At 67.7% G+C, this 25,391-nt stretch overlaps 1 protein-coding gene across 6 annotated transcripts in view; it reads right to left on the bottom strand.

Moving 5' to 3' along the window:
- The window catches only part of ARAP1 (ArfGAP with RhoGAP domain, ankyrin repeat and PH domain 1), a 47,648-nt gene that overhangs the window by 19,442 nt on the left and 2,815 nt on the right, over nt 1–25,391 (bottom strand). For 3 of the 6 annotated variants that reach the window (XM_076363889.1, XM_076363883.1, XM_076363890.1), the window contains exons 1-12: nt 20,415–20,501; nt 16,882–17,643; nt 8,714–8,862; nt 6,835–6,905; nt 5,696–5,799; nt 4,696–4,860; nt 2,458–2,527; nt 2,035–2,155; nt 1,704–1,909; nt 1,131–1,237; nt 847–1,046; nt 617–702 (exon numbers count right to left, since the gene is read on the bottom strand). In XM_076363889.1, coding sequence (XP_076220004.1) covers nt 617–702; nt 847–1,046; nt 1,131–1,237; nt 1,704–1,909; nt 2,035–2,155; nt 2,458–2,527; nt 4,696–4,860; nt 5,696–5,799; nt 6,835–6,905; nt 8,714–8,862; nt 16,882–17,564 — 1,962 coding nt within the window. In that variant the 5' untranslated portion in view covers nt 17,565–17,643; nt 20,415–20,501. Of the gene's footprint in view, nt 1–616; nt 703–846; nt 1,047–1,130; nt 1,238–1,703; nt 1,910–2,034; nt 2,156–2,457; nt 2,528–4,695; nt 4,861–5,695; nt 5,800–6,834; nt 6,906–8,713; nt 8,863–16,881; nt 17,644–20,414; nt 20,502–22,435; nt 22,491–25,391 lie in introns of those variants that run through there. The other 3 variants (XM_076363885.1, XM_076363886.1, XM_076363884.1) reach the window with 2 other exon arrangements.

Genomic DNA, 25,391 nt, shown 5'->3' on the forward strand with positions numbered 1-25,391 from the left:
CGATGCCGGAGGCGGAGGCTGCGCGGGTGGGACGCCAGGCAGGAATGCAGGATCCGACCAGGACGGCTGGAAAGAGCGGGGCCAGCCAGGGTCTGCCGGCTGGAAATGGCATCTGGGTTGGGTCTGGTAACAAATCCCGGTCCCCCCCCGCCCCCGCCCCTCCAGCGCTGGCTGCACCGACGCATTCCTCCGCGCCGGTGGCCGCACCGCTTCGGGGGGGCTGCTCTGCCGCTTGGCCCCGCACCCCGGCCCCACGCCGGCCCCATGGCTCTGCAGCCATCTCCCCACGGCCGCTCCGGCGGATCTGCAGCCATCACCCCACAGACACGCAGATGCCGTCTGTCTGCGGCGCAGGCACACAAGCGCCGCTTGTCCTCGCCGGTGTGCCCGGGTGGGTGCCGGCTGTCCACAGACCACAGGGACGGGGACGGAGGGCTGCTGGGGGTCCCCTCCCCAACCAAGCCACACTGCAGCGTCACCCCAAGGGGCTTGGATCAGGCTGGAAAAACACTGCCGTGCTCCTGTGGTCCCTGGCCCCTAGCCAGCGGGTCCGCCATGGGGAGGGGACGAGGTGTCTCCCCCCAGAAGGGCTTTCGGGGTCGGTCTGCGCCAATACCTCGATCAGCTCCTCCGTCCACACCTTCCTGTCCATCTTCAGGCTCCGGACTTTGGTGATGCCGGGGCCCAAGCCCCGGTGCTCCCCTGCCGGCGAGACGAGCCGTTAGGGACCTGTTTTGGGGTGGGCGAGGCCGAGCCACGAGCATCCCCTGTGCCTCGCACCCTGCATCCCTACCCAGGGTAGGGGACGCACGGCCCCTTCTCGCCCCCCTGCCGGGATGCGGGTACCTGCGCATCTCTTGCAGATGACGACGCAGAGGTTGATGGAGGCCCAGTCGGGCTTGGGCGAGCCGCAGTCGGCGCAGAAGCGGTTGGACTCCACCGCCCAGATCCTCTCCGCCACCTCCGAGTTGGAGAGAGCCTCGGCAATGGACTGCTGCATGGCTTCCACCCACTCCTCCTTCTCCTGGTCCGAGTCGGCGAAGAAGCTGCCGGCAGGGACAGGGATGAGGGACGGCATGGCCGCGGGGAGGGGCAGCGCCGCCGGCACCCCCTCCCCTCCCTCGGCTCACCTGAAGATCCTGTACGGCGTCGTGAGATCGAAGCCCCGGCGGTCCACCTCCTTGACGTTCCCCACGTTCATCTCGATGTAGGTGATGCCGATCCCCAGCCGATAGTCCTGGTGGGTGAGGGCGGGCAGGGGGGTGAGGGAAGGCGGGGGGGGCGGGGGGGGGCCTCCCATGGGGGTACAGATGATGAACTGCCTGCAGGAGCTGGTGCCAGGGCTGCCTGCACTGCTGCCTGCACACCGCACCGGTGCCAGCGGCTGGGAGCTGGGGTCCCCGTGCCCCTTCCCAGCCCAGCTCCCAGCCCCGGGGGCGCATGGGGTGCCGCGGGCTCTGGGGCAGCTGCAGTGGGTGCGATGCTCCCGGGGGACCCCAAGGCTCGGAGTCGGCGGGGAGGGGAGCTGCAGCCCGGGGGTCACCAGCCTGCGGGGTCTGAGCCGTCCCCGTTTGCGGGGTGGCAGCCCCGGGGTGCCCCGGCTCACTGCCGCTCTGCTTAGGCTGTGGAGGTGAAGGGAAGGGGTCCCCCTCGAAACGGCATCAGGGTCCCCCATGGCACCCCGGCCCCCCCCAGCCACCCACCTCTGCGTTCTTGTAGAGGAAAACTTTGTCCCCGGCCACCGCCACGAAGAGCTTGTGCTTAAACCCCCGCAGCTCCAGGAAGCCGCTCTTGTTGGCTGGGTCGGCGGCGCCGTTGGTGGTCGGCGACACCAATGTCCTCTCCAGAGCTTTGCTCTTCCGCTCCTCCGCAATCTGCTGCAGGGTCCGTATCCACTCGTTACGGTCCGCTGCGGGGCCAGAGGGGAGACGGGTCAGGATCAGCCCAGGGCCAGGAGCCTCCAGGGCTCATCCCTTGGGCCAGGGGAGGGGGAGTAGCCGGGGCCACCCACGAGCAGGGACCCCCGTCGCTCACCGTCGCTCTCGGCCCGAAACACGAAGTTGCGGTTGTTGGTGATGACTTCGAATTTCTGGTCCCCGACGCCGGCGACGCGGGAGATGGAGGAGACGGGGATGAACCTCTTGGAGTAGGCGTCCTGGGGCAGGGCAGGGCAGGGGAGAGACACACTGCTCACCACCACGGCCTCAGGGAGATGGGATGGGTACCGCCCCGGGCTCGTGATGCTGAGAGCATCCCTGTCCGGGAGGCTCCGAGCATCCCACATCCCACCCCGGTGCCGGCATCACCCCAGCACCCATCCACCGCTGCTCCCCGGGATGCTGCCCCTTGCCACGGCCAAATCTCACAGCCAGGATGCCCGGAGGGATGTGGTCCCACTGGGGCAGCTCCTCCACCACCTTCTCACCCCAAGGCCCCGAATCCTCCCTCCCCACTCACCTTTTCACTGTCAAAATAGCGGAGGTAGTCGGCATCGAGCTTCACCCAGCGCTTCTGGTAGATGTAGGACCTGGGAAGGGACCGGAGGGACCCGTTGGAGGGGATGGGGTGACTGAGCTGCACCCTCTGCGGGGGGGCAGGCAGGCGGGAGGCAGCGGGTGCTGCAGCCCACCCAAGGCCGGTGCTGCTCCCGAGGGGGCTGGGGTGCAGGAAGGGTGGTGTGAGCCCCCCAGGCTGGAGCAGCCCCCTCCCCGCTCGCTCCTCGCTGGCCCCAGCCCCACAGCACGGGCTGTGCCGTGCCAGGCGGCCCCGGCAGCTCCGGGCTGCACCGTCCGTCCGCCCTTGAACTCGGGGCGACTCCGCTTGTGCGTTCACGCCCCAGTTGCCAAAAGCCTGGGGCCGCCTCGCCATCGATCCTGTGCCGTGTCCCCAGCCCTCGATTCTGCGCCGTGCCCCCAGCCCTCGTGTCACTGTTGGGGACAGCGATGGGGACGTCATGCTTTCCTCCGGGCACCAATTAAAACATGGAGCTGAGAACGAGGGCTGCCCCTAAAGGCCCCCCCTCAAATTCCTATTTGCAATCGCTGCTCAGGACCTACAAGCCGGGCAGGGTTCAATCCAGGGGACACATTCCAGGCAGGGCCGGTGGCACCCGGGGCTCTTGCATGGCAGAGAGAGAAGCCGGGCATCTCTATTGGGGTGGGGATGCAGGGGGAGAGGGGAGACCCCGGGGCTGGGGCAGAGCCCACCAGGGACCCCTTTGCCCTCCCCAGCCCGGCACGCAGGCCGGCCACGCAGCGCAGGGCAAGGCATTAAACCCTGCAGCCCATCCACCCCGGCCTCAGGGCTGCAGGAGAAGCCAAGCCACTTCCCGCCGTCAGCCCCCGCACGGCTCCGACAAGCCCTGCCATGCAGCCCCCCGCCAGCGCCGTACCCCCAGGGCCCCCCCCCCCCCCCGCTGCCCCCCCGCCAGCCCCCAGCCCCAGCGGCTGTTGCTTAAGGGCTTGTTTGCTCGGGAAGGATTTCGCCATCGCCGCACGTGACCCCGGCGCTCGGCCTTTACGTAACCAGCAACGGCAACCGCAATTAAAAGCACTCGGCTCTGCTGCAGGCTCTCCCGCTCCCCGTCAGGAGCTCGTCCCTGTCCCACAGGGTGCGGAGACCCCCAGCCCTGCTCTGACCTCCAGCTGCTTTTAGCTGCTGAGGGGTTGGGGTTTCTGGCTTTCCTTCCATTGCCTTCCCCAGGCTCCGGCTCCACCCCGAGCAGCCTCCGGAGCAGCTTCCCCAGCTTCCCAGGGACCTTCCAGCTGCTCTCACTTCCCCAGCAGCCAGGCTGCTCTGCTGCAAACAGCTAAAGCTTCCTCCTCCTCGGCGGGACTGCAGCCTCGGAGCTTCCTCATAGCCCAGATTAAGCAGCCCCCCCAAATATCCCTCGTGTCTCCCGCTTGATTTTCGCCTCCCAGCTGGCGCAGCAGCTCCCTGAGCTGGTTCTGTGCCGGAATGGGGGCAAGCGTGCTCCCTGTGCTAGCTGTGCTCCCTGTGCACGCTGTGCACGCTGGGCTCGCTCGCCCTCGAGCACACAGACACACATCCAGCAGCCCCCATAGTTTTACTTCTGCAACCGGGCGCTCGGCCATGGGTGCCGACGGCAGCACGGCTCGCACGAGCCGCCGGGGCCAGGGCTGCGAAATGCCAGGGTTGGGGCTGGCACCCCGCCGGCACTGCCAGCAATGTCTCCTCCCGTGGCAAACACAGAGAAGACAAAACCCACGTGCGTCCAGCGGAGGAGCCAGGGTGGCGGCGATGTCGGTGGGAAGCCAGCCCAAACACCCCACTTCTCCCCCGCCAGCTGCTTTTCGGGATCGCTGCTATTTCAGGGCTTCCCCAGAGCAAAGGCAGCTCGTTTCCCAGCGAGCCCGACCTGCAGCATGGGGCTGGGGGGAGTTCGAGCAGCAGCCTTCCCTCCTCCTCCTCCTCAGCCAGCTCAGTGCAACCGTTGGTGGCACCCTCTCTGAGGAAGGCTCTTTCACCAAAAATGAGCGTTTTTAACCTAAATCGGGGGGTAGGAGGGAGCTGAAGGAACCCCTTGGGATGGCTTTTCACCAAAGCAAAATTACACCCCCGTGAGCAGGAATTACAGGTGGAAAAAGGGGGGGAGCATCTCCCCTCCGGGGCACACGCGCCAAGGCACCAGTGGGGGGGGGGGGGCGGTCCACGGCCCCCCGGCACGTCACTCACCCCTGCGGCGGGTTCTTGTCCAGCCACCCGGCTTTGATGGTGGGCGAGAGCGGGGTGGTGGCAGTGCCCTCCATGCCGTCGCCGAGCGTGCCGGGGCTGCTGCCGGAGAAGGCTGGCGCGGACGGGCGCGGGCTGGGGCCGTTGTCACTCCAGCCGCTGCCACCGCTGGGGATGAGGAGCCGAGGGAGGGGGTTAAAGAGCTGGCGGTTCCCGGGGGGGGGGGGGGGGGGGCTGGCGGCCGGGCAGGCACGTCCCCCCCGCATGCTTCGGCCTCCCCTTGCCCTTCCCTGAAGCGCAGGCAACGCAAGCGCCAGCTGTTTGCAAGCAGGGACCCTGGTGGCAGTCCCCTTGGGTGGGGGTCCCAGCGCGTCCCCCAGCTCCTGAGACAGCAGAGACCCGGCTCCCAGCCCTGGGAAGGGGGACGGGGGCACCCCCAGGGCCACGGCCCCAAACCCAGAGATGTGCAGAGCTGCTTTCCGCTCGTGCATGCGCACACGCGCTCCCCCCACACACACACGGGTACCGCCTGACTGTGCGTGCACACGCACACGTGAAGCCGTGCGGACGCGAGAAACCCCGGCACACCCCCGTGCACAAGCGCTCTCTGCCTGTGCTTACATGCACGCACCCCTCCCCCCCGGCACAAGCATCCCCTGGCGCGCACACACACACACATGCGCGCACGCATCCCTTGCCTATACGTGCACACACACACCCGTGCATGTAAAACCTCGCCAGCCGTGCACGCACGCACACACGCGCGCGTGTGCAAGCGTCCCCACTCAGGCGTTTGCATCCCGTCCATGCACGCGTGCACACGCGCCCCTGCACAAGCATCCCCAACTGTGCACACGCGCGTGCGCGCGCGCGCACAACCCCTGCCCGCGTGCAGTCGTACAGATTGCCTGCCTGTGCGGGCACACACGTGCCTGCACACAAGCGTTCCTGCCCACGTGCGTGCACACACACACACACACACACGGGGCAGAAGAGCTCCTACTTGGCGGGGGGAGCATCGTAGTAGTCCTCGATGAGCTCGTCCTCGCTGAAGAGGCTGTTGACACGCAGGGACCGCGGCCGCCCCGTCACGGGCTCAGCATCCTCCTGCGGGGACGGACGTGGCTGATGTGGGCAGCCCCGTGCCCTCCCCACTGCCCAAAGCGGGCAGCTCACGGCGGGATCCCCTTGCTGACCCCCTCCCTCCCCTCCCCACCTGCCTGCACCATGAAGGATGAGCAGGGGACGGAGAAAGAGGGGTCGAGATGCAAAATCACCGCCCGCGTTTCCCGGGTCTGCAGCTGCCCACGGTGCCGGGAGGTGCCCGGGCGCTGCCGGCCCCAGGGAAGGGGCACGCTCCTGCCCGCAGCAAGACGGAAGCGCGGCCGTAGGGAGGAGCTGAGTGCCAGGCTGGTTATTTATAGCAACCAAAAATGTCTGTGCTTGCTGAGAAATCCTGCATTTCCCCCTCGTTGGCCAGGGGCGGGCACACACACGTGGCTGAGAGCTGTCATGGGGGCGACCGTGGCTGCAGGCTGGGGGTGAGGGGTGGCCGGGCAGGAGCAGGCAGAGAGCTTGCTCTGCCAGCAAGCTGCCACGGCTGTTTAGCCACAAGCCCTTGCTGCAGCCCCCCCCGGGCAGGGGGTGGCTGGGCCGGGGTTAGAGGCAGCCACGGCACCATCTCTCCCCAACAGCCTCTTCCCAGGCGAAGGCAGATGGGGGGGCTCCAGGCGCTCAGGGGTCTCTCCGTCTGCTGCAACCCCTCAGATCCATCCAGACCCACCCCAGGTCAGCCTCGGGAGTGCGGGGCAGATACAAATCCCCGATCCAGGGATTAAATTCAGGCTGCGATGCTGCAGATGTCCACTAGCACGCACTCTGTGCACGTAAATTTGCAGAGAGGCTGCATGGCGGTGCTGCTCCCCAGCCACCCCGGGGCTGCCCCTGGGCCGGTTCCAGCCCCTGTGGGAGACCCGGTGGGTGCTCGGTGAGGCAGAGCCTCCTCTCCGGCCGCTACAGACGTGCTCCTCCAACCCTAACCGGTATCTCCAAAGCAGCCCAACGCCAGCGCCTCTCCCCTGGGGACGGCCACCCCGCTCGCTCCTCCCCACCACCAAGCAGGAGCCCCATGGTGGGACCAACCTTGTCAGCCATCTCCCCGGCGGGACCAGCTAATTCCTCCTCCCAGGCAGAGTCCTCGTAGTCTGAGTCATCTGCAAAAGCGGAGGGGAGATGCTGGGAATCAGCACGGAGGGGTCCCGTCACCCCCTGCCACCCCCTGCCACCCCTCTGCCCGTCCCTGCCAGCATGGAGACGTGCCAGCGCCAGAGCCCGGCAGGGAGGGTGCCGGCACAGTGGGTTTCCCCCTCACTCTGCCCTTGGCAAACAACCGCTCCGTCAGTGCGACAATGGGGGTTTTATCAAGGGGTTTGGAGAAGAACGGGGAAGGGAAAAGTCCCGCTGGTGGCAACTATGGACACCATCACGACTCTCCCGCCACTGCCGGGAGGGGACTTGGGTGCCACCAGCCCCAGCACCGCAGCTTCGCCCGGGGAGCTCCTGCTGCTGGAGGGTCCCAGGGGCTTTTCCTACAGCTTGTTTTTCAGGCTGGATTTCCCCCCCCCCTCCCCCTCCATTCCTTATCGGCTGTCGGAGAGACTGGAGCTGCGAGCGGCTCTCGAGCCTGCGCACCCACGGGAAATAAGATCCCGGAGAAGGACAGGAGCAAGGAGCCGGTTCCTCCTCGCCCAACACCCACGGCAGCAGAAATCCTGGCCAGCAAGCACCCGTCCCGCAGGGGACAAGTGGCCCCAGACAGCTCGTCCCTCGCAGACACCCTCTCCCAAACCCTGGTGATGACCCGGACCACAGTTCTCCCAAAATCCTAATCCAGAGGATGCTGTTACGGTCCAGGGAGCCCCGGTGCTGCGGCCAGGCGAGGATGCTCCCAGGCTGTGCAGGGGTGAGGGGTGCGGGTAGATGCTCTCCCTGGGCACGTCCCTACAGGGGACACCCCCATCGCCCCCCCGCCAGACTTTGCAGCACCCAGCGCTCGCTGGCTTTTGGTGCAGAGGAGCAGCCGACCCGTCGGGGCACGGGGCAGGAGCAGCTTCCCTCCCCGCAGCCCCTGACAGAAGGATAACCTTTCTGTCCGCGGCTTCTCCTAGCTTTTGAAACACACCCCCAGCTCCCAGTCAAACCAGTGCCGCTTCCCGCAGGGCTGCTGGCCAGGCTGGACCCCGGGGCAGGCACCCAGCGCCCCGCAGAGCCCTGCCCTTCCTCTTCCTTTCAGCAGAGCTATTCAAGCTGGGTTAGAGCTATTAAATAAAGGAGCAGATAAAGCTGAGTTACGGCTGTTACACAGCAGCAGAGCCCAAACCACCTCAGGCAGCCCCCAACCCGGGGCTGCTCCCCAGGCGATGCTTCGGGACCAGAGCTGCGCCCCTGCACGGGGTCCCCAACTCAGCATCCCTCCCTGCAGCTGGTCGAGACCCGGTGACACCCCACCACCACCAAGGAAGGGGCTGGTGGGTGCAAAGAGCTGCCGAAGGCTGTGCAGGGAGCCGGGGGTCCCAGCACCGGGGCTGACGGCTGCGTCCTGCTCCTGTCGTGCTCCCCCAGCACCTTCCAGCCCCCACTGGCCGCAGCTCGGGGACGTCCGAAGGCGCACGCATTTAACATCCCTGATGGGTTTATTTTTCCCCCATGAACTGGTGCGGTTGCTTTCAGAGCCCATGCAGACCTTTGCTCTCCCCCGAGAGAGGGTGCATCCAAATCCCCAGCCCAGATCTTGCACCCCCCCAAAAATCCCCAGCCCAGAAGGCAAAGAAGGGGACGGAGGAGGGAGGGACCCAGGCAAGGCTGCGCAGGACAGAGGGACAAACTGATGGGGGAGGAAGGCACGGCACCCATGGGATGGGTGGTGGCGGATGGACAGACAGACCCAGCCAGGCACCCCGAGGGAAGATTTGGGACAGGAGAAGATTTGGAGGGGCCCAGGCCCGGGCCCCCTCACACTCACCGAACTCAGGCACGAAGGGGAGGTTGGCCTTGGACGGCAGCTCCGGCGGCAGCGGGGCCGGCGGCTTCGTGCGGGGAAGGAGGGCCGGCGGGGACGGGGGGATGCTGGGTGCTCTGTCGGGGACGGGGACCTCCTCTTTGGCAGGGATGCTGCGGGAGAGAGGAGCAAGCGCTGCCTTACACCGGCCCCGGACCTCCCCTGCCCTGCCTTCCAAACCCTGGTGCACCCGCGGCCATCAGAGGGGGGTCCCGGGGTGCAAGAGGACCCCCAGCACAGCCAGCTTTACACCCCCCCAAAGGGATCAAACACCCCAAACCCCGGCAGACCCAAGCCCACAGGCCAATTCCTAACAGCCTCCCACGGCAAAGGCTTCACCTTGCTTGGGTTATACTGGTGCTTTTCTAGCCTGAAAATATTTTCTGGCATCCAACCTCACTTCCCTGTCGCTGCCGCCGCAGCTCAGGTTCCTTATCTGGCCCTCAAGGACATCAGAAGCCGCCTACAGCCTTGAAGCCCACGTCCTGGATCAGGTTTTTTTTTTTCTCCTCCAGTCTAAACAACGGCGGTGCCGCTTCCTCGGCTGGTTTGCAGGTGGCCACAGGGTCCCCCGAGCAGGATGGGGGTCCTGGGGGGATGCTCCCTTCCTACCAAGGTCCCTGCGCTGGGGTGGGCGCAGGAGATACGGGGCAGCCAGAAGCCCCCTGGAAATGGAGCCCCGGGCTTCTCCTGGGTCAGTGAGCAGCACACCGTGCCCCCAGCCCCAAAATCTCGGCCAGGGGAGGAGAGGGATCCTGGGGAGTCTCCTCCCGCCTGCAGAGCCCCCCGGCAGCCGGGCTCGGCCGCTCCTGCCTCCTGTTCTCCGCTTGCTTCCTGCCTTACTGACAATCGCAGGCAGACGGGCAATAAATAGAAACCTCTGGGGTTATGGTATTTTTAAGGGCAGGAAATTAAGAGGAAGTTTCTTCAGGGTATAAAAATATGAGGCACCTGATTGACCAGCCCTGAAGTCAGGGAGAGGGCAGAGGAGGCAGGCAGAGAGCAGGCAGGTCTGCTTGCTCCCACCCCGAGCCCCTCGCAGCCCCACGGCTGTGTGGGCGAGCCCCGGGGGACCCACGTGCTGGCAGTGAAGCCACCGTCCCCATCCCCGACCCCGCTACCTCCCACCGCAGCCCTGAGCCGGAGCAGCCGGTGCAGGACACATCCCAGCGAGCACCAAACCCCGGCACGGCTAACGGCATCGCCCCACGGCCGACGCTGGAGAAAGCTCAGCACGGCCAAGGCTGCCACCAGCACCCAGCGGTCCCCGGGGATGGCCGACGCCGGTCCCCGGTGACTCCCAGCCCCACGGCCGGTGCACGAGAGCTTTCCCTGAGCTCAGGGCGAGCTGCGGAGGGAAAAACTTCTCCCTCGGCTGCCTGCACAGAGCAGGGGGAGGACGGCGAGCGCTGGCTCTCCTCTGGGTCAGGCTGACCTCATTTCTCAGCAGCCATTTCCATGGGAACCAGCCACAACCATCCATACATTACGGAATGTTGGCAGGGAGGGCAGGGGAGCGCGGGCAGGGGAGCGCGGGCAGCGAGCTGTCCCGCAGCCCAGGGCAGCAGCATTGCTCCCAGCAGGGCCAGGCAGGGGCTTGCCAGGGTGGGGGGTTTGGACCCAGGGGTGCGGGAACCCAGGGACAGGGAGGTGACAATGTGCACGTCACAGAGCCCCCGGCAAGAGCCCGGCTGGGGTCTGCACCTGCACGGCCACCCAGGATGGCGTTTGCCCCCTGGACCGGGGGCGGGGGGCTTGCGGTGCGAGCCCCGAGGCCAGCAGCAAGCCGACAGTCCCCCGGCTGTCCCGTTTTCTGCAGGCACGGCGCGATGCCCAAGGACAACCTCCGTCTCCTCGTTGGGGACATCTCAGGAGGGTTTGGGAGGAAACTGTTTCCGCCCCTGCCCCGGTCCTGCTCGCCCCCCGCCCCCCAGGGGCTGGCAGGATGGGCAGCCGCAGAGTCTGGGCACAGATAACGCCCCGGTTCCCCAAAACACCCTCCCCAAGACACGGCTCTGCTCGCTCTCCAGGTCATCCCCCGCTGCCAGAGCATCCCCCCGCCTCGTGCCCCCCCCCCCAGGGCTCTGTGGGGCAGCGTGGCTGCCCCATCGCCCCGTGCACCCCCTGACCCCCCCTCTCTGCATCCGTGCCCAGATGATGCCAATCCTGCTGCGGGCAGGGTCAGGCCGGTGCAACGTCTGCCATTAGAGAAGTGCCGGCCGGCACCTTATCTGCTGTCCTCCTCCCCACCAGCAACGGCTCGGCGGGGGGGGGCAGCGGGGGGGGCTGCTCTCCCGCAGGCAACGCCACCCCAAAGCCAAACCTCTGCCGGGGCCATCGCCACCCCCCCCCCCCCCGGGCTCACAGGGCTGTGCCCAGCCCTGGGCAAACACGGAGGAGACTTCTGCCATCACTTTCTCGGACATCACTCACTGCCCTTCTACACGCCCCCCCCAGCTGCTTGAGGGGGGGCTGCTCTGCACCCCAGACTGTCCCCCGGGCGTGGGGAGCAGGTGCCCTCACCGGCAGCCTCACCCCACGATCGGGGTGTGGACACGAGCATCCACCGCTGCTGGGACCCGCTGCGGGGTCTGTAGGTCTGAGCCGTCAGCGGCCAAAATCGGGGGCTCGCAGCCCCGCTGCTGGCAGGGGGGGGGCGGCGCGTCAAATCCGACCTCTTTCGGGAGCTGGTGAGAAGCAGCCGGTGTCGAACACGGTGGCTGCGATCACCCCGTGGGAGGTGGCATCGCGGGTGCTGGATTTGGACATCCCGCACCCAGCAAGGCTGAGACGTCCCCGTCACCTCCTGTTCCCTGGCACGGGGATGCCCAGGGTGGCCCAGGGCAGGGGGGGGACGGCGGGACCCCGGAGGTGAACGCAGCATGGAGGAAACCACAACACGACGCTCGCTCTCGGCAGCCTCGGCATCTGCCGTGGCCCCTGGCAGCTCAGAAGCCCCCCAGCCTGGCCCAAAGCCGCTCTCGCAGAATGCCAACCCCACAGGGCCGCTTCCCCTCGGGGGCGGGCAGGAGGGTGCAGGCACGGGGGTCCCCTCGGGGCGCCTACGCCAGCAGCCGAGCCCCATGCCGCGAGCAGCCGGGAGGAAGCGCTGGGGACCACGGCGGCGCAGCCGGAAGCAAGGGGAGCCGGGTGGGTGGCGTCACCCCAGAAATGCCGGGCAGCACCGCTGCAAAGGTCCCCACGGCACCGCCGGGTCCCTCGCCCTGCCCCAGGCTGCCTGCTGCCTGCACAGGCAGGGATGCTCCAGCTCTTCCCTAGACCTCGTCCTCGGAGATACCTCCCCTGTGGGCACCCACTCCTCCGGGGGGGTTTAGGGTGAGGGGCTCATCCCCCCCAAAGCCAGGGCTGCCAGGGCCCAGACCCATGCAAGGCAGCCAGGCAGGAGCCAGACCCCTGGCATCAGCCTGCACGCAGCAAGCATCACCCCAGACATGGGCAAGCATCATCCAGACATGGGCAAGCATCACCCCAGACATGGGCAAGCATCACCCCCAACATGGGCAAGCATCACCCCAGACATGGGCAAGCATCACCCCCAACATGGGCAAGCATCACCCCAGACATGGGCAAGCATCATCCAGACATGGGCAAGCATCACCCCCAACATGGGCAAGCATCATCCAGACATGGGCAAGCATCACCCCAGACATGGGCAAGCATCACCCCAGACATGGGCAAGCATCACCCCAGACACGGGCAAGCATCACCCCAGACATGGGCAAGCATCACCCCAGACATGGGCAAGCATCACCCCGCTGCTTTAGGTCCCTGGGCAGCCCGGCTGCATTCCCCACACCCCCAGGGACCTCCGTGCTCACCAACCGCAGGCAGCCCAGAGCAGGTCCTGGGCCATCGGGGCAGGGGAAGGTGTTTCGGGGCCGGCAGCAACACCCCTGCGGCTGTGGGGCTCACAGCCAGCGGGCACCCCAGTGCACATCACCGAGGCTGGGCACCCTGTTACCCCCGGGGGAGCCCTGGCAGCCGCAGCGCAGGCGGCTCCAGGAGCTCCCCGACACGTGCTGCCCCGCACGCGGAGCCGGGACCGCGGCTCGCCGGTGGCTGAGCCTGCACCGAACAGCCGCCGCGGGGTGACTCACGCCTGCGCCCCCGCCTGAATGCACCCCTTGTCTGCGCCGGCTCCCCTGCGCCACGGCACCTCCTCCATCGCCGGGCCTGGCCGGGCACCGGCACTGACGCCGGCACCGACACCATCCCCAAACACAGCCGGTGCCTGCACACGCACCCATCACCGCAGCCCAGCAGAAGGCCATACCCTGCTGTATACATCCACTATAGGAACCAAGTACGCGCCTGCTGTAGCAACCAAGCACCAGCACGCACACAGAGCGTACTGGACGTGTACACTAGAGTAACCAATCAACTTACCCGTACCCCACTGTATATATCCGCAGCGGCAATCAAGCACCAGCAGATATATACCCTACTGTATACATCCGCTGTAGTAGCAAGGTATATATGGTACTGTATACGCCCAGTGCAGTTACCAAGCATCGGTGCACGCACACCCTGCTATACATACTCGCTGCAGTAACCAAGCACCAGCACATGTACCCTACGATATATTTATGCATCATTTATACGTGTAATGTATACGCCACACGTGCATCGGTGCACACAGAGCGCCGGGGCCCCACGGCCACCTCCGTCCCCTCTCCTTTCGGGTATCGGGGGCCGGGAGCCATCCCACTGCCCCTCTCTGGCACAGGCTGTGGGGCTCCGCCGCGGTGTCCCCACAGTCCCCCGGGAGACACAGCGGAGCCTGACGAGGACAAGCTGCTGGTGAGGTCAACCACAGCCATCCCTCCGCCCCGGGGAAAACAGCTCCCGCCATTCCGGGAGGTGCTGCTCGGCCGCCAGCACCCGGCGAGGACACGTCCCCGTCCCCTCCGGCACAGGGCACGTCGCCGACAGCATGAGCCGGGCTGAGTCAGAGCCTGGCCGGGCGCCCGCCGGCCCCAGCATGCAGCTCGCAGGGGACCTGTGTGGACCCCGCAGCCATTGCCAAAACCCCCAGGAGCAGCTCTGGTGGCGAATCCCAGCCCCAGAGCTTGCCGAGCCGGGCAGGAGGGAGCAAACCCTTCCCGGTGCCATGCCGGGGCTGGGCACAGCCTGCTCCCCGCTGAGCCCCGGGGCAGATGCCCACGTTCCCAGGGGCAGCCCCCCGGGGAGCAGGGACTGGGGGGGGGGGGGGAGGGGGCCAAATGATGCCCACGGCGTGATCCGGTTGCTGTTTGAGCCACCCAAACTTTCAGCATCTGCAAAACCCTGCAGCAAGGAGCTTCCCATCCCAGCTGCCCCCGGGGGAGCCCGAGTGGCTCCCGGCCCCCTCCCTGGCCCCCCCTGGGCCACCCATCGGGGCTGGGAGGAGAGGGGCCAGCCGGGGTGCTCGGCCCCGGGGGGGACGGCTCCCCAGGTGGAAGGAAATGTCCGTGCCAACAAAGCAAAAAGCAGAAGAAGGGGACGCTGGCGGGGGGCCAGCAGGCACGGCGGGGTCCCGGCCACCCTCCACGGTGGCATACGGAAAGTGCCGTGCCACCGCGGCTTCCCTCTCTGGGGAAGCCAGGGCTGCCGGGGACCTGCCCTGCAAACCACTCCTTTCCTGGCAAAGCTGCCGTGCCGTGCCGTGCCGTGCCGTGCCGTGCCACCGTAGCCGGTGACCCACAGCCCTGCACTGTCTTACGGGCAGCAGCTCTCCCTGCTCGGCCCCTCTGTGATCCACCGTCCCCGAAGCGCCGGCAGGGGCAGGAAACACCCGACTGAGCAAAAGGAGGCGAGACTCGCGCCTCGCAGCACGGGCAGCACTCGCTTCCCGTGCAAAACCCCCACCAGCCCCGTCCGCTGCCGTCCTGCAAACGCTGCCTTGCACCCAGCGCGGTGGCGGCGGTGACATCCCTACCTGGGCAGGCAGCGGGGACCCCCCGGCAGGGCCAGATCCGGCGGCGCGGGCAATGTCCAGCGAGGCCAGCCGGCGATGCCAGCGATGCCGGCGGGGAGCGGAGCTCGTCACCCCGAGCACTTCCTGCGCCGCGCTTGCCCGCGAGCAAAACTTCCTGAGCCGGCCGAAGCGGCGGCATGGCCGGCACCAAACCAGCGGCCACCGGCCTCGCCAGGCACTGGCATCCCCCCCGGCCAGGGCGGGACGGAGAGCAGCTCTGGGGGCATTTTGGGGACCACCTCGGTGCAGAGATGCAGTGATGGGGACAGTCCCCGGGGCTGCCGGGACGGACACCGCTTCGGCGGTGATCCGGAGCCCCGGGGACACGTGTTTGCCCACCCCATGGGGTGCCAGCCCCCCCCCCCCCCCGCCCCAGCTGCCTGAGCCCCCTACCCGGCTCAGCATCCCAGCCCACTCCCTGGCTGCATCGGCACCAGGCGGGGGGCAAAGCACAGGCTTGGGGGGGGGGGGTGTCATCTCTGCCCACCTCACCCAGGCGAGGGCAAGGGTTCTGCCTCAAAAAGCCTGCTGGGGCACAGGGATGGGCAGCCACGGGGGTACAGCCATCACCCCCCGCCCCCCCCGTTCCCACCCTGACTGCACAGACACCTCGGGGCAGGGGGTCTCATCCAGCACCATCACCCAGGGCTGCAGAGACGGGGCAAACACGCACCCCCCTCCCCCCCCCCCCGGGAGCAGGGCTCTGCCTCCCCTCGGGGACCAGCCGGACCCCCCCCCCCCCCCCCAGCTCCAGCAGCATGTCCCTTGGAGTGCTGGGGGGTCCTGGGGAGGCGGGGGGCGGGGGGACACCCCGCAGCGCTGCTCCCCGGGGAGGCCATGCAGCCTTGCTCAGCATCCTGGCTGCGGCCGCCACATCACCCCACCCCCCCCCACCCCAGGAGGATGCTCGCACCCAGGGGCTCCTCTCCCCCCCCCTCCCCGACTGCCAGAACCCCGCTCCCACCCCCGGCTCCGCCTGCTTGCTGCTCTGCGGGATTTTGGGGTGCAGGGGCTGTGGCACGGCGGGGAGTTGCGGGGGGGGGGGGGGGGGGGGGAAGTCATGCCCTGGCAGCTGCAGCAAAACCAGCCCGGCCTCGGTGCAGCAAACCCTGCGCTTGCAGGGAGGTGCTGCAGCTCAGCGGGGGGGGCAGGGGGGGGACACACACACCGGGGGCGGGGGGGGGGGAACATCGAGGAAGGGCTGCGAGCGCTGCTCTCGCCAAACCCCGGCCTGCTCTCGTGTCATCCGGCCGCACCAGCTGGCAGCTGCCTGCTCCCCCCCCCCCCCCCCCCACCGCCCTGCGGTTTGCTGCCTGTCCCCCCCCCCCCCCCGGGGTGTGACGAGTTCCTCGGGCCTCAGCGCTGCCCGCACTGCAAGACAGGGCTCTGCGTGCCCACACGCTGCCAGGCACTGGGCGGGGAGCAGAAGCTCGAGCCCAGGACGGGCTGGGGTGACCGGGGTGACCGGGGTGGCCGCGTCCAGCCAATATATCAGCCCCCGAGAGGCGCATTGAGCGTGGGAGAGAAAAGAGCCGCAGGCCCCGGCACTCACGGAGGCCGTGGTCAGGATTCAGCCACCCCACGCTGGCCCCACATCCCCCCACGCACCGAAAGGCGATGGGGACAAAGCCGGGGTGTCCCTGGGGGTGACAGCCCCCCACCGGGACGGGGTGACACTAGAGGGCACCGCTGCCCTGGACAAGAGCAGCCACAGCTCCTCTGTCATCCCCCCCCCAGCCTGCTTGGGCCCCCCAGGAGATGGGCTGGGGATGAGGGGGGTGTGGGTACCCCCAGGAGATGGGCTGGGGATGAGGGGGGTGTGGGTACCCCCAGGAGATGGGTTGGGGTCTGGAGGGGTGTGGGTACCCCCAGGAGATGGGCTGGGGTCTGGGGGGTGTGGGTACCCCCAGGAGATGGGTTGGGGTCTGGAGGGGTGTGGGTACCCCCAGGAGATGGGCTGGGGTCTGGGGGGTGTACCCCAGGGGGATGTGCCGGGGTCTGGGGGGGTGTGGGTACCCCCGAGCAACCCACGCCGTCACCACGCGCACCCGCCCGAGGGTCCCACCCACATCACAGCAGCCCCCCCACGGGGACCCCGCTGTCTCGGGTCACCCCCAGGCTCAGCCCCCCCCTCCCCACCCTGCAGCCCCCTTACCTCCTCTGGGACACGGCCCTCGGGGGCAGCACCGGCGGGCGGCTGGGCGGCGGGGGGGCCTTCAGGGACTGGCACTTGTCTTCCAGCTGGTGACGCTTGGCCGGCAGCGGTGGCAGGGGGGGTCTCGCCCTGCTTTCGGCCGGGGGCTTCTCGGCGAGGGCTGGCGGCGAGGGCACCTCCGGGGCCGGGGAGCAGTTGCGGGGCACAGGGCGGTGCTCGGGGACACCACCCGTTAGCGATGGGGAGAATTTGAGGGGGGGGCGGCAGCCCACCCTGGGCGGGATGGGTGGGGGCAGCTGGGCGAAGCTCGCACCCCCCTCCGGCTCCAGCAGCGGGGACCCACCGGGCACCGCCGGGCACCGGGGCTCCGGCTGCTCTGGCTGCTCCGGCCCCGTGGCGGTGCTCAGGCGGAAGATGTGGCGTTTCAGGGGCACGGGTTTCCTGGCGGGGGGCTGGGGGGTCCTGGCGGGCAGGGTCGCCTCAGCGAAGGCTTTCTGCAGTCCCAGGAGGATGCGGCGGCGGTGGCCGGGCAGCACCACGCCGAGGCGGGTGAGTGCCTCGTCCGTCAGCGCCCGGCAGTCCCACACCGTCCACAGCTCGCTCTGCTGGAAGCTCTCCGCGTACTGGTCGAGGTGGAGGGCCGCCAGCCAGGCGGCCACCGGCAGAGACCCCCCCTCCTCCATGGCGGGGGCCCGGCCGCAGAGACCTCGTGCCGCTCAGTGCATCTCCTGCGCCCGGCGAGGCTCAGGACGGCATCAGGACCTGGGGATGGAGGGAAGCGGGGGTGAGCTCGGGGTCAGGATCAGGCCTGAACTACACGCCGGCTGAAGCCCAGGGTCCCAAAACTAACATTTCCCAGCTAAGCAGCGTGGGTTTCGGAGGGGCTCCTCGCCTCCGACCACCCTGTGTCCCCCGCAGGATCAGGCACCCAGGCGCCAGCACCTCCCCTGAACCGAGGGGGCTGCAGGGATCCCGGAACGCCGGAGGGTCACGGTTTAGGCACCTAGATGCCATCCCCGCCGAGGCTCGCCGGACAAGGGCACCGCGTGGCCCCGGCACGCTCCCCGGCCGCAGCATCACGCTGCGCCATGGCGGGGGTGATGTGTGGGCTGGGGGACAGGGCGGGGTGTGGGGTCCCACGCTGGCCGTGAAGCCCCCACAGCCGGACCCCAGAGCAAGAAGGAGCCGGCGGAAGCCACCGGGACGCAGCGGTGACAGCGCCGAGGGGCGGCGGGATGTCCCAGGCACCCGCTGGGGCTGATACCCAATTCTGGGTGGTGTCCCCCAGGGCTGTCACACACACACACACACCCCCCCCCGGACACAGCTGCCTGCCACAGCCCCCGTTTACACCAGCGTCAGGATCCGACCCTGCGCAGGAGGGCATGCGGTCTCTTGGAGGATGCTCGGGCAATTACGGGCTAATCGATGGGGAGCGGAGGCGACGCATCAATAGCTGCGGAGCTGCTGCAGACTGGCAGGCAGCCCCCCCGAGAGCCCCCCCGCTCTCCCTGTCCCCAGCCTCTGCCCGAGCGAGCCCGGGCGGGGGGACACAGACAGACGGACGGGTCCTGGAGGCTGCATCTCACCAATGCCGGACAAAACCTTTGCGTGCTGATGGGATGCTGAGAGGAGCCCTTGTCCCCTCTCCCAGGCTGTCCCCAGCCCCGTCAAACCCACAGGTCCCAAAATGATGTCTCCCGAAGCCCCGAGAGAGCAAGCACAAGCTCACGGTGGCTCGCAGCCTGCCTGGTCCTTGGTCGGTCTTAAATCTGGTTTGGGGGCGAGCTCACGGCTTTAGGAGAGGGGCCAGATCCTGATCTCTGCGTGCAAACACGGTCCTTGCTGCCCGCTGTCCCCAGCCCGGGCAGCGGCAGGGTGCTGCTGCTGGAGACCCCGACCCCAACCCCACTGAACCCCGGCTCCCAACCTGGGCCCCACCACGGCATCGCTCCCGGCTTCCAGCCCACCCCGGGGTCCCAGCTGTCCTCGGCAGCCCGGTGCATCGCTCCGGCACAGCGCCCTGGGGTGCACCCAGCTGGCAGAGCACCCTCGGGGCACCCAGGGATCGGGTGGAGGGGGGGTGCGGGGCTCGTTCGGTGTCACAGGTCCCGCCGGACCCCAGGTGGGTGGCAGAGCACCCGTGCCGTGCCATAGCTGCTGGCGGGGCCGAGCCCCATTACCTCGCCGAGCAGTGGGGACGGGATACCCTGCCCTTTCCACCCACCGGTGGGCACAGCCCCCGGCAGCCCCGCGGTCCGGGCGGTCCGACGAGCCCCGGGCAGGAGGCAGACCCTGTCCACGCCGGCACACGGGCTGCACTCCTCGCGGCACTGCCAGGGCACATTTTATTTTGGGTTTGCCAGAGGCTTTTTTAGACCTGCTAAATAGGAGCCAGAGGATTTCCTGGTGCCGTAAATACGCCGATCGCGAAATCTGTCCGTCAGAGTCACATTTTCTCTGACTCAGGCAGCTCCGACCCCTCCGGCTGGCGCTTGCGGTTTTGGCAGCGGGGACGGTCGAGCAGCCTAATGTGGGCAAAGTGCATGGCAGGGCAAGGCTCACCCTCTTCCCGGCACTAACCGGGCACAGCCGAGCCTGGCAGACCCCCGTGGTGGTGTGAGGTCCGGGCTGGCAGCGGGGGTCCCCCGATGGCCCCCACGCCTCCAGACACGGGCATCCCGGCGTCGCCCCAAGGGTCTGGCCGTGGTGCCCCTTCCCCAGCACCTCCCGGCACAGCTTGGCTTTGCCTCACGGTGCAAAAGCCGCGCATCCATCTCCTGCCGAGGAAGGAGCAACGGGGACCCCGGGGCCGGCTGCCCCCCGCGGCTCCTTGACGGCTGCATCAGAGAAACCAGCAGCACCCAGGACCTTCCCACTGGTCCCAGCAAACCCAACCAGCAGCACAAAAATCCCTGAAGCGGCATAAAACCCGAGGGGCCGCACGCGCAGACCGGCCCTTTCCCTCTCCCACCTCCACAGCTAAAAAAAAACCAAAAACCCATCTACTATTAAAAATAGACAAGTGACGGTGCTGGGTGACATCGCTGTCACAGGACGTCCGGTGCTGCCTGCACAGGCAGGCTCGTCCCCCGGCCGGTCGCTGCCTGCAACGCGATTCTTGTGCAGGCAGAACCCTGCAGCGGAGCAGAGGGAAACGCGGTGGCACCGTCACAGGGGTCCCGCACGTGAGCGTCACCCATTGCCACGGGTGACGGCAGCCCCAGCTCTTTGCTGGGGCCATCAAAGCTGCGGCGGGACAGACCCATCTGCTGCAGCCAGGAATTTGGGGTGGCAGGGGGTGGGCACACGCCCATGAGCCCCCCCCCCCCCCCCGAGAGCAGGGTGCAGCCTTGCCGGGAGGAGGAGGGTGCGTAGCGGTGTCACCGGTGTCACCACCAGTTCTGCTTCTGCGCCGAGTGGGAAGCAGATGGGTTTGTGCCGCGCTGCCAGTGCGGGACACCTCTCCCCGTGACACCCAGGACGAGCCCTGTGCCGCTGCGAGGGGAGAGCTGCACCCGCCGGTCACTCACCTCCGCTCGCCGCCGGCACAGCCCCAGTGCCATGCACGTGCCGGCAGAGCACCCGGGGGGGCCGCGGGGCCTCGCTGCTGCTCGCCCGGGACGGGGACCCGGGACAAAGCTCCGCCGAGATACCTGCCGGGTCCCTGGCGCGCCGGGCTGGCAGCTCACCATCGCTCCCCGGCCCTTCGCCCTCGCCAAGTAGATCATTCACCAGGACCTTGCTGGGTTCCCTTAATCTTTTAACCTCTGCCCAAAAAGAGATGAGGAAATTCCAGAAACAAAATCAACACGCAGAGCCACCGTAACCCAGCTGGCTGCCGGGGACTGGGGGGGGGGGGGAGGAGGGGGGGGTCACCCCAGCCCTGGCCCCCGCTGCCCCTTTCGGCTCTCAAATCCTCGCCGTGCTTACCCACCCGCTGCATTCCTCCCCGGGATTAGGCAACTCGGCCAAGGCTGTTTTGTAAGAGACTTAAAGGCTGTAAGAGTGGCGTGACGAGGGGCAGGCGGGGGCTGCAAACTGTCCCCGGGACCAGGGCAGGGATGGGCAGCTGCCTGCAAACCGGCAGGACGAGCCGGGATGCCAAAACACGCCATGGGCTTGCAGCAGCCGGGGACAGACCCCGCCAGCCCCATCTCAAGCCCACGCTGCCCTCGGTCTCCCCGTGCTGGGGATGGAGGACCTGGGGGTGACCGGGGATGGTCCCCATTGTCCCCATAGTCCAGACCCGAGGGGCTCAGCCGTCCCCTCTGCTCTCAAACAGGGGCACCGGCTGCTTTCCCGGCAGGCTCCCGCAGCCGCCCCATCCTCACTGGTCCCGCTCGGATGCCACCAACTTAGCAGCGGGGTTTTGGATGTTCTTTTTCCCTGGCCACCTGCACGTGAGCCCCAGGGAGGGCTGAGCACCGTGCTGGGCTCCTGGGGCTCAGCCTCCACCCAGGGCATCGGGGACCCTCTCCCCATCCACCCCCATTCCCTGCACCAGCGTCCCCAGCCTCGGGGGACACCCTGCGCCCGGGCTCCCTTTCCGAAGCCGAGTTAAGCAAGAAAACGGCCGTGCCCTCCGCTTTGCAGCCGCCCCACCTGGGTTCCCAGCCCGCCCTGAAGCCTTGCCCTGGCTTTGCTTGCCAGCGGTGCCGGACGGCGCATCAGCCGCTGAGCAGCACCGAGCGGCACCACCAGTGCTCAGAAGCGGCCCTGGCGCACGCCGCCGCAAACCAGCCACTCCATTGAAGGCTCCCCCGGCACCGTGCACCACAGATTCCCCACCTGAGGGTCTGCTCCGGGGTTACCCACCCCCGGGTGCCACAGGCAGGCACAGGCAGGAGACCCCCCGAGCCCCCCATGCCGCGGGGAAGTGCCCGTCCTTCTCCCACTGCTGCTGTCGGGGCCGCGGGTTTCCCATCCTACAAACCGGAGACAAACGGCTACGGGCAGCAGGAGCCTGCGCGGTGGTAATGAGGGCCAGGCTCATTAGATTAACGAGCTGTGTGTGCGATGGGAAGGGCGTTGGGCTCTGATAGGGGGTGGCAGGCAAGCACGCTGCCTTCACCAGCTCCGGCAAAGCCCCGATCACTGCGGAGGCAACCACACGCAGCCCCCTGCACCCTGACAGCCCTGCGGCACCCGGCTAAATCATCATTACCCCTAAAAAGACAGCGGGGAGTCAAGTGGTTTGACCAGGACTGGTCAGTGCGTCAGTGGCAGAGCTGCACCGAGCAGCTCCGGCGACAGCCGGGCTCGCGGCAGCACCATCCCCGGGCGCTGGCAGCCGAACCGCGGCCGCCCCACGGCTCTTCCCTGCCCATCCCTTCGAGGGCACCCAGGCGAGACGGAGGAAAACAGGCGCAGGAGCCGGTCGGGCGTGCATCACCCGTTTGTCCACTCTAATTCCCATCCCGATTCCTCCTCCAGCGCCGGCAACCCGGCAGGCAGGGCAGGCAAACCCTGCCTACACCCCGGCGTTCCCCTTTCCCAGGCCCTTGGGCTCGTTAATCGCGGAGAGCTAATTAAAGCGGGCGAAGCACGGTACCTTGGCTCAGCTGTGGGAGGTGGATGGGGCGAGGTGGCCAGCGTGCCCACAGCCCACGGCCGGCTCCCCGGCCGGCGCAGCGGAGGCTTGCGGAGGGGTCTCTGCCCGCCCAAGGACTTCCTCAAACGCTGCCTCGGCGATCAGGAACTTGCCGAAAAGCCGAGACGAGCGTTACGAGCCCCACGTGCGGGGGGACGTGTTGCAATAACCGACGCTCGCTCGCAGCTCGCCGCCGCGCTGCAAGAGCTCTCCAGCCCCGGCAAAATCCGCGGTATCTTGGCACGGCAGAGAAGCGCTGACCGCAGCCACCATGGGAGAGGAGGAAGCCGGACCCCGGTGCCAGACGAGCCCCGGCTGACGGCGGGCCAGGGCAGGGCCTTCGGCAAGAGAGGAAGGAAGAAATGGGGAGGGTGGTCCCCAGAAAGCTGCGTGGCATGGCACTGCGGCGGGGACCGGGGCACCGAGGACGGGGTGTCCTGGGGCCAGCAGGACAAGCCGAGCCCCGGCCACTGGCGAGGAAGGGACGAGCGGCTGGGTGGCTGCTGTGTCCCCACCACCCCGGGACCCCCGCGGATCCCCCGGGGAGGGCAGCGAGCCCTCACCCACGGGTGTCCCGGTGGGCACCGGGGACATGGAGCCAGGTCGTGGGGGGACCTGTGGGAACGGGGATGGCCGTCAGTGGGAAAGGGGTTACTCAGCCGCCATGCTCCCGGCTGCGTTGGGCAACCAGCTTCGCACCAAGGTGATTTTTACCCCTTTCTGCCTAAATTAAGAAAGGATCCTCAGCCGGGACCGTGGCCGTCCGGGACCAGGTCGATGTCCCCAACGTCCCTGCAGGACCCGGGGGACAGGCCCAGCCTGGCAGAGTTGCCCAGGACCAACTTGCCTGGGGCTGCCGCAGCCACCGCTGCTCTCGGCCGGGAATTGAAAGTTTCGGTGCTGCGTCCTCGCACCGAAACTTGCCAACACGAATCCTCGGTGAACAGAAAAAGCTCAAAAGCAGAAGCAGGGTCCCGGGATCGTACCAAGCCTTGGCTCCCGGCAGCACCGCACCCCACAGACTTCCCACCGAAACCACTCCAGCGCTTCCACCTCGGCAGAGTCCCATCAGTTCAGCAGCTGCAAAGGTCTCACTTTGGGAAGGTGAAGCTGTTTCATTTTCAAGATCTCACAGCGGAGCACAGGCCGGTAAATACAACATGCAAATAATATTCAAACACACCAGGCCCCAGGCGGCATTCAGAAATCAAGTTAAATCTTGCAAAGTCATCAAAATCCAGGGGTGGAAAAGGTTCTTCAGAGCCTCTTCCTGCTGCCAGCGATTCAAATCTCAAAGTGCTTCATGTTTAAGCAGCCGGGACGGTACCCCAGCCTCGCTGCAGGCTGCTCAGGTTGTTTCGCAGCTCCCACACACCCTGCCTTCCTCCAAGGGTGTCACTGGCTGCCAAGCTCCCCGTGGTGGGAACTGCCCGAAGGCAGCTGTGCACAGCGGCGCAGGGTGTGCACGGCGGGGGTGTGGGTGGCGGATCGGGGTGTGCACGGCGGATCGGGGTGTGCATGACTGATCGGGGTGTGCACGGCGGCTTGGGGTGTGCACGGCGGTGCAGAGTGTGCACGGCGGCTCGGGGTGTGCACGGCGGTGCAGGGTGTGCACGGCAGCTCGGGGTGTGCATGGTGGATCGGGGTGCGCACGGCGGTGCAGAGTGTGCACGGCGGCTCGGGGTGTGCACGGCGGCTCGGGGTGTGCACAGCGGTGCAGAGTGTGCACGGCAGCTTGGGGTGTGCACGGCGGTGCAGAGTGTGCACGGCGGCTCGGGGTGTGCACGGCAGCTCGGGGTGTGCACAGCAGCGTGGGGAGCGCGCGGCGGCTCGGGGTCTGCATGCCCGGTGCCCGGGAGCAGCGCAGCAGCTGGGCCATGCCGGAGGGAAGGCGGCAGCACCGGGAGGAGAGGGCAGCAGGAGAGGAAGCCACAAGCCGAGGCAACGCCATCCCCTGTCCTGCCCGCGGGCAGCGGGATGGGGCAGCTCGCGGGGCGCTTCCCCCTGCTCCGACGCGCAGCGGGAGGAAGGCGACGAGGAGGGTGATGAGGAGGGCGACGAGGAGGGCGTTGGGGACCAGGGGGCAGGGAAACGGGGGTTTCTTCATTTCCCCGAGGTCCCGCCCGTGTTTCCCTTCTCCCTCTGGAAGTAAAACCCGGGAAGGTGAAGCGTGCCCTGGGCTGTGGCACGAACGAGGACACCCGAGCTACCGGCATCCCCTCCCGGGGCATCGCCGCCTGCCTGGCAAAGCTAGCCAGTAAAGGGGCAAAGCTAGCAAGAAAAGGGGCAAATCCAGAAAAAAAAAGAGGCAAATCCATCCGGCAACTGATGTCCCTGCCACACAGCCCCAACCGGGATGCTCTCAGCTCCTGACACACTTTCTGGAAGCCGCCTGCAAAATAGGTCAGGAAACCATACCCCGGCATGCACGGCTCCCCCACACCAGCCCCGCCGGGCATGGGGTCCAGCGATGCCGCGGGGGGACCGTGCCGAAACACCGGCTGCAGGCTGAGGATGCCCCCGCGGAGCACCGGTCCCGGGGAGCACGGCACCTCCTTCCTCTGTGAGAATCAACCACGGCACCTGCACGCGGCACCGAAACCGGGTCAGCCCCTGTTTCGCCTTCCCATAAGTGGGAAGTGAAAGTCTCTTGGTGAAGGGCCTGACCGCTCCGGCTACAGCTGGGGGGGGGCCCTTTGCCGGCCCCGCTGCCCTCCCGCCTCCTCCTCCTCCTCCTTTCTCCTCCTCGGGGTGCAGCAGGCGCCCAGCTCACCCCCAGGGCCACCCAAAAACCTCTGCCTGGAAAGAGCCAGCTCAGCGGGGTGCAGCAGCACCCCGACCCCACGCCACAGACACACACCCCCCACCAGCAGCCAGGTCGCACCGTGCCAGGGCCACCCCCTGTGAACCCCCAGCC

The sequence above is a fragment of the Aptenodytes patagonicus genome, unplaced genomic scaffold (assembly GCF_965638725.1).
Source record: "Aptenodytes patagonicus unplaced genomic scaffold, bAptPat1.pri.cur scaffold_194, whole genome shotgun sequence".
In the NCBI taxonomy this organism is placed as follows: Eukaryota; Metazoa; Chordata; class Aves; order Sphenisciformes; family Spheniscidae; genus Aptenodytes; species Aptenodytes patagonicus.